General features: G+C 45.2%; 1 protein-coding gene across 1 annotated transcript in view; it reads right to left on the bottom strand.

The window, feature by feature from the left end:
• Window positions 1–13,887, bottom strand: part of WDFY4 (WDFY family member 4) — a 204,580-nt gene that overhangs the window by 21,464 nt on the left and 169,229 nt on the right. The window contains exons 53-55 of the mRNA XM_067538932.1: window positions 5,618–5,830; window positions 2,532–2,679; window positions 749–906 (exon numbers count right to left, since the gene is read on the bottom strand). Of these exons, the coding sequence (XP_067395033.1) occupies window positions 749–906; window positions 2,532–2,679; window positions 5,618–5,830 (519 nt within the window). The remainder of the gene's footprint in view (window positions 1–748; window positions 907–2,531; window positions 2,680–5,617; window positions 5,831–13,887) is intronic.

Genomic DNA, 13,887 nt, shown 5'->3' on the forward strand with positions numbered 1-13,887 from the left:
TTTCTCATCAGTGGCCAAAAGACATTGTGGTTTCGTTATGTCCTATCACACAAGGTCTCTGTTTCAGTGTAACAGCCGACATAGTGATTGGAACTAGATAAGAACTCCAGATGAGTTAGGTATTGGCCTAGAGTTTGAAGAGCGACTTGTGTTTTTGGCTGCCCAGTTCCCACCATCTGAAAATCAGGCCCCTTTACAATGTCTCACATTGCACACCCCAAACACTGAGACACCCCAAATCACTAGCCATTTTTCATGGCTTCATAGAGTTTCAGGCCAGAAGGGAACTTTAGATCATCTAGTCTGACTTCCTGTCTGGCACAAGTCAATAAATTTCACGAGATACTCCTCTATTAAACCCAAATATTTTAGTTAGGCTAAGGCATTGCTGTCCCCAACCGACTAAGCTGTTGTGTGCCACAGGCAGAGAACAGGAGTGACCGAGATGCTACCAATGACCAAGGCCCCTGCAATGGCAGGGAATTGATTAGGTGGGACAGGCCCAGAATGTCCCAGCAGGCAATCCACGCCCCATGCTGCAGAGGAAGCTGGAAAACTCTAAGGTGCTTGCCAATGTGACCTGGGGAACTTCCTTCCCACCCCCTAAATCTGGCAGTCAGTTAGACCCTGAGTACGTGAGCAAGATCCACTAATCAGGCAGCTAGAAAGAGGATTCTCTGCAGCAGTGCAGAGCCCTGGCTCACCGTGCCCAGGCCCTGCCAAACCCTTGGCCTTTGTTCTCATTTACCTTGTCAGGTTTGTAGTTTCCAAGGCAGCAGGTGAAATCGTCAAATCCCCAGCAGAAGGTTTTGTTCCAGAGCGGGGGGATCAAAACTTTGTTTCTCTCAACAGCCAGAACGCTTTTCTCGGTATAGACAATGTGTCCGATGGCTCTCTTGGGCGCCTCTGAGCAGGGGGGAAGAAATCACAGCTCATTTGATTGTTTCTTGACTGCTCAGAGTGACTTTCCCTCCTGTACACCCCTGGGGCTGCTGGCCAGGTGTAAGCGCCTCTGTAACTATGCCAGGTGATGCAAACAGCACCACAGACTAAAACCCAGCTCGGGGACGAGATGCAAAGACATTCCAGGCAGGACTATGGAAATGCATTGACATGTGGAGTACCATGTGTCTCCACGCACAGGAGGCGGATTGACCTGGGAGAAGGCGTGTCCTGCCAGATAGCTTGAAGTCCCAGCATCTATGCACAATGCTTTATTCCATCTCATTAAACGGTTATAGACCAACAACAAATATGCAATTGTCACAGGTACCACACTAGTAAGGGCAAGTGAAGCCATATGCTTCCTCTCACTAGAGACTAGCATGGGAGCTCCTAAGAGAAAAAGCACCAGAAGCCACCACTCCAGGTCTAATGGGGGGCAGGAACCAGCCATATGGGCCACCTGACTCCTCCCCGTTTGGGATAGGGTGAAGGAAGAATGTCCAGGACCCACCTCCAGACATTTTAGCTGCATGTGTCTCCCAAACCCAGATGGTGGCAGAGCACTCTCTAAAGGATGGGAGGAAGGGCATGTGGGATGAATTAGGGCTGAGATGGCAGGTTTGTGGGAAGGGCTGTTATGTGAGGACGAAATTGTAACTTAAAAGTGCGGTATCTTTGACAATTGCATATTTGTTGTTGGTCTACATCCGTTTGTCTAGCTTGCCTTTTTAGAATAAAAGGACCATCTTCTATTCTGTCTGTACAGCACTCAGCACATGGGGCCCTGATCCTGGCTTGGGCATTTAGGCATTACTGAGAGACAGCAGAACTGGTCGAAATGTTTCTAGCCACAATTTTTTTCCTCCCCACAAAATAGCCTTTTTTTCTTCAAAAATGAAAAATTTCAAGAAAACATTTTGGTGTTGCAAAATTATCTGGTTTTTGATTAAACTGAAAACTTCAAAATGTCAAGTGTCAAAGTTCCAATATTTTGTTTTTCCCCTATTTCCCCCTGAATTCAATAGAAAGAATGATGGAATTTGTTTGCTTTTCAATACTTTTCCTTGTTCTTCTTCTGCGTTCTAGCTTTTCAAACCTGCCTCCGTATGGGGAAAGTTACAGAGTAGAGAAAAGGGGGAAGGGAGGGGAAAAATGAAAAAGTGGGGGAAAACCCCATGGAGAAAAGGGAGCAGGGGAGGAAGAAAGAGGAAAAACAACAATTTAAAAATTCAAAATTTAAAACATTTTTTTGGCAAAAATTAAAAAAATATTGGCAAATTAAAAAAAGCAAACTACATGTTTTTCTGCTTTGGACCATAATAAGAATAAGCAAATAAGCTAAACAAATAAGAATGACTTCAAAATTTTCAACCCTCATCCCCTTTCAAACTCTCCCTCTCTATAAATAATTAATAAAAACTCCATGACACAGCAACATGGACCTTGATAGGATCAATTAGGTACTTTGCTAAAATAAAGCAACACCCAGCTGTAGGATTCAAACACATCCAGCTCTTCGCCTGCCCACGGGTTTTGAACTGATTTATACATGAAAGGGATGGCTGAATTCGCGGAACTGCCAGCACCTTTGATTGTGAGAGGGAAGAGCTTCATATTTTGCAGGCTGCTGAGCAACGGAGGCACAAGTCCAGCTGAATGCAGAGAGGAGGCAGCCTCTTTTCCTGATGCATTTTTGCCTGTGGCATTCCTGGATGGGTGGGGTTTAGTGAAGAGCTAGAACAAAGGAATAACACTTAAAATATATTTAAAATAATTTGCCACATTGTTTAGTCAATACATCTCTCTCTCTCTATGGTACTTCTGTGCCCCCCATCACCATAGTATCTGAGCATCTCACCAACTTCAATGGATTTATCTTCACAACACCCTTGTGAGGACGGGAAGGGTGATTATTCCCATTTTACAGCTGGGGTACGGAGGCACATAAAGGCTAAGTGATTTACCGAAGGGAACACAGGAAGTCTGTGGCTGAGCTGGGAACTGAATCCAGGACTCCAGAGTCCCAGGCAAGCATCATAACTATGCAAGTTTCAAACAGGACTAGATCACAAATGAAATGAGTTTGGTGGTCTCAGCCTTGCACTCTGAATGGTTTCCTAGTGCTTCACCTATAGCTTGATTTCCTCCCAGCTCCGTGTTCTTCCTCACTCTGATGGGATTTGAGGAAAACACAGCCACCTGGACTCATATCTAGGAGTTCTCAGCAACAAAATGTTTAGAGGAAATAGATGAGTGGCTTTTCTAGAGGAAATAGCTGAGCGGTGAGGAAGTAGCCTCTTTCCCCAATGCTAAAACTAACATCAAAACTGTTTAACAAGAGGTTAAAAACATTGGCGATGGGGTGACAGGGCTCAAACAGCCTCCTCTGCTTACTTCGGCAAATTCTACAGCATTCCTGGCTTCTCCATGAACACAATGCTGGGGTGACTGGGCTGCAGAGGATCCCCTGGCTTAGCCTGACTTGTGCTGCTCCCTGACCCACTATACTGATCCATTGGATCAGCAGAGCAGCTAGCGTGTGCCATAGGGTGCAAGGCACAGTCCAGAGATCTATGGTAGGCAACACTCTGGGGTGAAACTGTTCCAAAGGAAGCCTGCTCTCTTCTAAAGAATCCTGGCTGCTTTGACAACTCACAGATGAAAACCTGAGATGGACCCGCTGTGGAACCTTGGCTTCTACCCAACCTCACCCACCTAAAGTCCGGGGATGTTCAGATCCAGATCTGGTCTGGACACTGCAGCTTGGGCCCATCTCTGTAATGGACCTGAACCAGAACTCCCCCACTTTCTGATCTGAATCCAGAGCTAAAAACCAGGCACCATCTGTGTCTAAAAGCAAACATCCTAGATCCTAATGTGAAGTAAAACTTGCTGAGATGCTAGGATTCAGCACATTCTGCTACCTTCGTGTGCATGCATACACCATATAGACTGGAGGGAGGGAGCAGGGTGTGTGTGTGTCTGTGTGTATTCACACATTGTACACATCCACCAGGGACATACACAGCTAAATCTTAGGGGCTTCAAGAATGGGAGGACGGCTTCACCATCTACGTACACACCTGAACCTGGCATTTTCCAAAGGACTGCCCTGAGCAATGGGAAATCCTTCACTGGCTGGTTCTATGGCTGATTTGTGGTACAAAGCAATCATGGGCTAGAAAGCCCTGTGTGTGTGTGCGTGCGTGTGTGTGTGTGTTGTACAAACTGGTGAAAGAAAGATAGCTCCATTATGCTGATTTACACCCACTGAGGATCTAGCCCACAGAACAGTGTGCAGGTGTATTTCCTCTGCTGCACGAGACTTTACTCTCTGAAGCTGGTCACCTCGCCTGCTCAGAGGGTCATTTACACTTGTTTCTCTTTCTTGGCATGCAATCCCTCTTCCTGCCAGCAGAGCTCTGGATTAGCAGTGTGACCACAGCAGATCTTGGCTCTTTTCATGTTGAGGCAGGTTTTCACACATTGTCCCCTGAGATCTGAACACCTCTCAAATCAGGGGTGTCTGAAATCCACCCTCAGAGTCAGTTCTGGTGTTTGAAAATGGCCCCTCCTTCTATGAGGGGATGAAATATTACCCTGGAACTTAACCCATGTGTTTTGTCTGGGCGCATCTCTAATTCTATTCTGTTCTATTCTATTCTATATGGGTTTGTATACTGCACTCATCACTGGCATAGTATCTGAGCGCCTTCCTTGAGACAGTATTTTCTTTCCTAGGTACAGAAAGAAACAGTCAAGCGTCCCTCAATGATTTTTAAATTGCAGCAGAGGGTGCTCTCCCTACCACACAGAATAAATCTGACTTCACAAAGGAGTGCGTTAGCCACAAAAAACTTCCCATGTGACCCTGGACAAGTTAGTTAGCTATCCTGTGCCTCAGTCTCACATCTGTACAGTGGGCATAATAACTGCCCTACCTTACGGCGGTGCTGTGAGGATAAATCCATTGAAGATTGTGAAGCACTTTGAGATCTACCAAAGAAAAGGGCTATACAGGAAACAGGTATTATTCATGTTATTAAGGTGTGGGCAGGGAGTGGAAATCTTCAGACCTGACACTGGTCTCTCTTGCACCAGATTTACACCCCAATGACTGCACTAAAACTTAAGAGGAGTTATTCCTGATTTATCAGCTGCATCTGAGAGTAGAATCAGGCCTTTCATTTTCATCTTGCAAAGCATCTTACAGGCGCCACTTAAAGGCAGCTTTGGTTTGAAAGGTGACTACATGGAAATGGCACCATGGACTCCATATGTATTGGCTGTCATGGAACCCGGATCAGATCTACTCAGTTCACAAGTAAAAATATAATTTGTATAGCTGCCAGGTTCAAATCCACCCTGGGTTCTGAGAGTCATGCAACACCACCGGTGACCAAAATTCTGCAGGCCAAATCGTACGCTGAGCAACCCCTGTACAACCTGTCTCTAGTTCTGCTCTCAGTTACACCGAGCAAACTCTTTGTCCCTCCCTCCCCATTCGCTGCTATCCTTTCACCTTGTGTCGGCATTTACGCCTGTGCACAGCGTAACACACCACCAGGTCTGAATGAATCACATGTTCTCCTTTTTACCTCGCCTCATGACCAGCTCCTGTAATTAACACAATGACATTAATATATGCAGAAGAACCAATGTGCTGGTGTACCTGTTTCGGTATCTGCCCAAAGTTGCTGACAAATCCCAGTATGGTGCTTTTGATCAGAGGATCGCTGGTGCTGTTGAGGTCCACCTTGTCTCCATAGAAGTAAGGGTGAAAGGTGTTAACTGCCTCCACTGCAGCTGAGCCATGTTGCTTGTGACCAAAAATGAGATCTATCCAGTGATGGAGATTTGCACTAACATAATCACTTTCCAGCGCCTGGAATCAAGAGCCAAAGTGGGTTCAATAAGGTGAATCTGTTTTAGATACATTGCCAGGCTGCACTTCCGTCTGGCAGGGTAAATACAGAGCTTTAGATTCAGAAATGAGCAAATCTGGATGTTTCTAATTCCCCTTACACAGTCGCTTCGTAACACAGATGAGCTCAGCAGAAATTGTCCCAAAGTGGTTTAGCGGGATCAGGTGCAAATTGGCTACTCTACAGACCGACATTCGAGGCCTGATCATTATCACAAGCTACACACGTCTAGTGGCTTCACCCTAGAGGACACTTTGTTCACATCGCAAAAGTAATGCACAGTTCCAGGAGATCAGGTTTTGCTATTCAGGGAGCAGTGGGGGGAGGGGAGAGGGGCCAGGAAAAGATCAGGACTGAGGGGCAGCAGGGCTGGGTGCAACAGGAATGGTATAGCAGGGGGTACAGGTCAGGATCGAGAGGCAGAGACAGGGCTTAGCGTGGGGCAGGAATGAAAGAGTGGGAGGCACAGGTCAGGACTGAGGGGCAGTGACACAGCTGAATTTGTCCTTCCCTGTGGGCAGCATAGTGTAGTGCCCGTGTTCCCTGGGAAACTCCCAAAGGGGCTGTGCTTCAGAGTGCTTCACACTGCACTTCAGAAGCACTTAATATTTGCCCCGTGCTTTGAAACTGCAACAGACCATGCCAGTGCCCTACATTACTGCCAGACCTCTTCCATCTCTATCTGGTCCGACGCCTGGTGCTGAATTAGCGGTGTCCCTGAGAAAGCCACCTTGCCTGGCACTCAGCAGAAACAAACAAGCGAACAGGAGCCAGAAGAATGGCTCATTTCATGAGAAGAGAACTAGTCACATGCAACTGGTCTAAATGACCCTGTCCACAGCGACACCGATTAAAGGGTAGCTTAGAGAACAAGTGGGTCATACAATTTGTCTATCGCAAACAACAAAACCGCACTTATGCCTGAGCTCAAAAGCCATCCCCGCTAGTGTGCGAATTACACACTGAAATCTGCTTGGCACTGGTCAGCAAAGCACAAGGAAGCGCCTGGTGAATTCAAAGGCGACACAGCAGCTGTTCAGTATGTGTTTGTAAGTCGCTTTTCCCCAGCCCACAGAGACACAAACGTGTATTTTAATAGCCACCCCGGGGGGCTGCTTTCCAGTGCCTTGGTTTTTGGGTGTGAACTGGCTCATCACAGTTTTATTTCCAGAGCAACACTTTGTTCCCATCTCCTCAGAAGCAAGAAGCAGGGTGCCCAGCCCTGTTGGAAGGGACTTTTTTAATGGTCTTCGTTAGGAACTTAACAAGATTCAAAGAGGGATTGGGCACTGATGCCGACAACAAAAACATTCAGGGTTAGAACGGTTACATTTTGGAAAAGACACAAACCTTCGTACTTTAGGGTGTGCACCCACTTCTAACTACTCAGGGCTGGAGTGAGAGCTTCATGGGGAGCCGATAACCCCACCCTGTGCTACTGTAGGAATCTTGCACCTTCTTCAGAAGCTGCAGTGCTGGCCATTGTGAGGTAAAGGACTCTGGGCGACAATCTGGGTCTGACTTTGTCTGGCTGTTCCTGGGTTTATTACAGATCAGTTTGTGGGCAATCTTTGCTGGACTGCACCCATTTGAGACCCTAAGCCATTTGGCACGAGGAACATGGCTTCAGTTATGATTATTTAAGTGCCAAGGGCATGCACAGCATTGCACAAGATACCAAAGGCATTGTCCCAGCCCTGGAAACCTTACAGTCTAAATAGGCAGACAGTGTAAAATCCAATGTTGTGTTTCCAGGCTTTTCTATGATGAGCAGCCCTGCAGTACCTGAGCAGCTTGCAAATATCTCTGTATCCTCACCCCCGGGAGGCAGGCCTACTATCCCCACTGTACAGACAGTGACCTGAGGTTCAGGAGGATTAAGTGATTTGCCCAAGGTTACACAGGGAGCCTGTGGCAAGACAGGAAATTGAATCCAGGTCTCCTGAATGACAGCCAAGTGCTTTCTTTGGAGGCAGGGAAGAACATGATGAGCAAGTCCAGGGCACAGCCAATGAATCCATGTCTACTTGACTCTAGTGGCCAGACCTATATGGAACAGAGCAGGGAGTGTGTACAGATACTTCTGGAACCCTGCAGAAGGGCTGTTTGGGTGCTTCACCCCTTGCCTTCAAATTTGGGTAAGGACTGATCTGTCCCTGCCACAGACTTCCTGTGTGACCCTGGGCAAGTCACTTCATCTCTTTTGCACAATAGGCTAATGACGCTTCCTTTCTCTCCCTTTGTGTAGTTAGATTGTAAACTCTCTGGGGGCAGAGGCTGTTTCTCAGTGTTGAGCTGGTTGGAAACAGAATTCCCGCTCCGTGAAATTTTCTGACATTTCCAAATTTGTGCCCATTCCAAATTGGAACAAGTTGAAATTTCAAAATTTCTTATGTAATGGAGAGTCCAAAAATATTATATTCTGAAACATAAAAACCTTTCATTTCAATAAGGTCAATACATTATAAATGGCAAAATTCACCATCTTCTATTGTTGTCTGCATTGTTGTTGTAGCCATGTTGGTCCCCAAATGCCCCAATAACAACTATGTGGGTGAAACCAGACAATCACTATGCTCTTGAATGAACTCACACAGGGAAATGATAAAAGGCAAAAACACCACATCATCTACGGGTGAACACTTCTCACAAAGCGATCGCTCCATATCCAACCTCTCAGTCCTCATCTTCAAAGGAAACCTGCACAACACCTTCAAAAGACAAACCTCAGAGCTTCAATGTATAACTTTGCTAGACACTAAAAATTAAGGACTCAATAAAGACACTGGATTTATGGCTCATTACAACAATCTGTAACTCACTAACCCTCCTTTGTCCTATGACTGCCAAGGTGCTAATTGCCTGCTTCACCTTGAAGGTCTTTTGAAACGTGTTAACTCTTATGCTTAACAATCTCTTCCACCATATGTTTAGCTTTTCAAGATCTGAAGAAGAGCTCTGTGTAAATCCAAAAGCTTGTCTCTTTCACCAGTGGAAGTTGATCCAATAAAAGATATTACCTCATCCAACTTGTCTCTCTAACACATTATAATGAATATAAAATATGATATATATAAAATATTAAAGAGATAAAATACAACATATTAAGAATTATATTATAATATAAAAGTTGGAACAAAAGGATAAAGTCAATACTCTTTCCTATTGAAAACTGACACATTGAAAATGTTTTGACCAGCTCTACTCACTGTGTGTGTGTCTGTACAACACCTAGTGTAATGGGCCTCTGATCTCAACTGTGATCTCTAAACAAGAATGTTACCGTAGCTTCTATTAAGGGGCTGGTTAAAGAATATCATGTAAATTAAATGGTCCAGTTTAGGTTACTAAAAGGTGTAGAGACATATAACTGAATCAAGCTACTAGTCCCGGGGATACTTGTAATACACTGCCACTTGTAATAGGAAGTAATTATTCTCAATCCCATATATATTGGAAGATCATTAATTCACTAGCTTTTGTGCATCGAAACATCAGATAAAGATCTGGTTAAATGCAACCACCGGTGATCATTTTCAATCACCCTTTTAAGGTGATTAAAGGGAACATTTTTAAAAGTGCACCCAAAAGCTGTTCAGTCATTTTTAATTTAATGGGGCTAAAGGAAGAGAGGTAGAAATTTAACTAATTTTGGGATAGTATTCAGCTTTTACAATGAATAGCTGCTCATGGTTTTAAAATGAAAATGTTCAGGTCATTAATCCATAATATGGACTAAATGGAGTGTCTCCATAAAAGAAAATAAAGGGTACCACAAAGAACAAGTGTGTTGTATGATCTGTTCATTGCAAACAACAAAAAACACTTATTAATGGCTCTCATTAATTGAGATTCATCAGATTGATTATGATGAGGTTGTGGGTACTTAGGGACATTCTGTTCTTTTGGTGCAAGCCTCACAGCCTTCTGCAGGGATCTGAATGCAGAGGGTACTGGCTTGGGCATTGGTCCAGCGGGGCACAACGACATTTGTTGGTGAAGCAAGTACACACGATGCTGAGGTCAGCATTGCTGGCAAAGCAGAGGGGACCAGAGCAAGGAGGTGATGCAACAGGAGAGCAGAGCAGGCAATGAACGAAGCTGTGAAGGGAGGAGAGGAAGGAAGCCAGTGGAGAGACTCAAAGGGTAGTGGCGGGACATGGTCAGAATGACAGACAAGGTAGAAGATCTTCACAGCTGTCTTTGGGTGGCCCAGAGTGGGGGATGTGAATATGGACACGAGGGAAGAATGGATCTTGGGAGTGGTGTGAAGGAAGACACAGCAGGCTTTGCATAGAGCACAGGTGTGTGGGGCAAAAGACTTGGGGGAAGCAAAGGTGATCCCCAAGTTATAGGCCTGAGTGACAGGAAGGAAGGTGATGTCAACAGTGACACAGATGGTGGTGTGGAGAAGTCATAGCGGGGAAGAACAGGAGCATGATGTCACTTTAGCAAGACAGTCAGGAGGAGATGCCTCAGACAGGCCGAGATGTGGGACTGGATGGAGATAAGTCAAGAGAGGCAGATTTGCGAGTGATCAATGTACAGATGAAACCACAGGAGTGGTTGAGATCACCCAAAGACAGGCCATGGTAGGAAAGAGCAGAGGGCCAAAGTGTGACTGAATGCACCCCTGTATTTACATCCTACACGCTACTGTAATAAATATGTCCTGTGAGGTATCACTTGAAAACTAATAACTCGCTGGTCAACAATATCATGATGAAACGTGTGTAGCAATGTTATATGTAAAGTTGTGTACGTAAGATCAAATTACATCTGAAATGTGTTTACCAGACAAGTCTGGGTAAGCCAGTTACTTGAAGACAAAGTACAGGTCTCTAGGCTGCTGTCATCAAAGTTGATGGGCCATCACCTATCAAGTGGCCATTCTTTGGCAAGGAAGGAGGGCAGGACGTAACAGATCTGCCTCTTAGCAAACAACAGCATGAAACTTCTTTCACCATGAGACAGCAGGGATGAGCATTATCTAGGGGTAGCCCTCAGGAAAATGCATTTCAAAAGGGGGACTGGACTATAAAATGAGAGACAAAAACACCCCAAAGATCTCTCTCCCGACCCATCTCTCTCTCCTTCACCTAAGATGACAAAATAAACAGCCTCTGGACTTTGGGAGCAGATCCTGGCCTGAGAATTTGGTCAGCAATGGTACTAGGAACATACGGTAAGAGACTTCACCTTGAACCGAGTCTAGTTTGCTTCGTTTTAGTCCTAGGAAGTGTTTTACCTTTATTTCTCTCATAACCATTTCTAACTTTAATGCCTTATATTTGCACTCGTTTAAAACCTATTTCCTTGTAGTTAAATGAACTTGTGTTATTCTTTAATTAGAACTTATTCAGTGTTGTCTTTAAACTGAACTGTGTGGGTAACTCCATTTACGGTAGCAAACTGTTGCCTTTAGAGGGGCAATGGACCTAATACACCTGGACTGCCCAGGAGAGGGATGGACAGCGCAGAAGACATGTTTTGAGGGGAAATTTGGGACTGGGAGAGCGTTGGGGTCACCCTGCAGGTAGCAACCAAGGCTGCTGGACACGAGAGTGTGGCTGGGGTGTTGCTGACAGGCTGCTGGGGTCAGAGCTGCTGGACCAAGGTGTGGCTGTACACAGGCACTTAGGGGTGACCTGCAGGCTGTTTGTGAGCGGCCCAGCTCGGGAGTTACAGCGGCAAAGCATTGGGAGGCACCCCTGGTGAGGTACATTGTGAGGAACTGATCTGGATTGCACCCTGGAATGTCACACAAAGGCAGAATCCCAGAAGAACTGAATGGAGAGCCAGGAAGAAGAATCCTCCCAAGACGGACACTGAGTGCAGAGCCAGAGGAAAACCAGCACAGGACAATCATGAACACCACTGGCTTTTTATTTATTTATGCAGAAATTAGGTAGCTAAGCACCATGCAGCCCTATCCACCACACCAATCCACATCTCACACAAGTCACAAAGACATAGCCACAGCATTTGCCACTGAAAAGTCAGCTCCTACTAGCATTTATCCTACAGCGGTCTCGGAGATAATGCAGCAATGGTAATTGCCAGTCTATGTGCAGGGAAATCCTGCACTCTGTGCTCAGCAAGACTGGGACACGGGGACAACTGGCCTGACGCTGCTTATGCATCAGGGCACTGTTACATTTGCGGTTTGTTTGACATTTGTCAGTGGATGCCATGTACCTGGCTTAGATTGTAACTAGAAACAGACCTAGACCAAAATCCCAGGTGTGAACAACCCCAAACTCCGGGGGAGCGCTGATGTTGAACACTGAGGCTTGGCCCTCTCTGTAATGATAAACTCAGCATGATGCCAGAACATGTGCACAGAGTCAAAAGCAACGTCACCCTGTCGTGACGAGAACTCAGCACCATGGGATGTCCTAGATGCCTTGACCCAGCAGGTGGACTGCAGCATAGACTGTTCCTTCCTTAGCTCAGTCCCTAACTGAAAGAGAAACCTTGGGCAGTGACTTTAGGCTGCACAAGCTATGTTTAATCCATCTGGGAGTTGAACAGCACCACACAGTTTGTCTACACCCAAGAACCTCAGTACAGAATCCCCTTTGCATTCATCATCACCACATTTTGTCTCTACCACAAGAGACACTACAGGACTTTTCTAGTCATTAGCAAATAGAATTGACTGTAATATGCCCTAGCAATGAAGAGCTATTTACTTTCTGATTGCCAGAGGGTGACCTGCGCTAAAGCCAGTGTAACACAGCTGTGCTCCAAAGCACCCCTGGATTCACACCCGACACATTATTGTAATAATCTTGGCATAAAACATGCCTTTTGAGGTATCATCTGAAAACTAATAACTCACTGGTCAATAATATCATGGTGAAATGTACGTAGCAACATTATATGCAAAGTTATGAATTCCTCCTGTATGATGCACAGGTTCAAAACCAGACAGCCCTGCCTAGGGAAAAATGGTTAAACAGGCCTATCCTAAACAAAGGAATGTGTGTTTACCTCAATTTACATATAAGTAGTAAACAGGATCATCAAGACAGCAAAAGGAGGAGATGGCAGGAAACAGAACATTTGCATTTCAGCAAACACCAGTAGGGAAAGAGGATGGAGCTTCCTTCACTGCCAGACTCCATGTTGCCTTCCTCACAGTTTGATTTACTTGGGGGTGGAAGGGTATCCTTCAGAAGAATCCACTTCAAAGATTCAATGGACCATAAAAGAAAGAGTCAGAAAACCCCAAGTTCTCTCTTTCACCTAAGAAAACAAAGACACCAGCACCTTTGGGCCTCTGGAAGAGATTCTGACCGAGAAGGGAGTCAGCCACCATCTTGCTGGAAGATGGGGAGTGAGAAAGATCATCTTGAACAAAGCCTTGAACCAAAACTTGCTAGATTAAGTTTTAGACTTTTAGATGCGTGTTTTCACTTTTATTTGCTTGTAACCATTTCTAACTTTCTCTCTTATACGTGAAGTCACTTAAAATACTATATTCTTTTGTTAATAAACTTGTTTTACTATTAATCTAAACCAATAGGGTTGTGTTTGTACTAAAGTGAATGTCAACTCTGGTTAATGTAGCAAATTGGTAAGTTTGGTCTTCTTAAAGGAGCAAACACATCTTCTTATTCCTCTGAATGTTGCCAGAGAGGTCTGGACATATCAGAGCACACGGGACTGAGGGTGTGCTGGAGTCACCTGCTAACATTAACCAAGTCTGGCAAAGACAAAAGTGTGTCTGTGATAACTGCCAGCAGGTTATTGGGTTGAAAGTGCTTGAATCAGAGCTGTACAGCATATAGAACATGAAGTGCATGTTGGCTGTGTGTGTATGTCCCAGGTTGTGTGTGTATGTCCCAGGCAGGGAAGCACAAGTAGCAAAAACATTTTGGGGCACTCAGGGTTAAAATACAAGCAATGACACAACTTCTCAAGGGTCTGAACTGCGCCCCAGAAAGTGACAACAGCCATCCCTATGCAATGATATCAGGCTCGTTTTGGAAAAGCTACCTCAACATGGAAC

This window comes from Emydura macquarii, unplaced genomic scaffold, assembly GCF_026122565.2.
Source record: "Emydura macquarii macquarii isolate MOO-44397 ecotype Brisbane River unplaced genomic scaffold, CSIRO-AGI_Emac_v2 contig_67, whole genome shotgun sequence".
NCBI lineage: Eukaryota > Metazoa > Chordata > Testudines > Chelidae > Emydura > Emydura macquarii.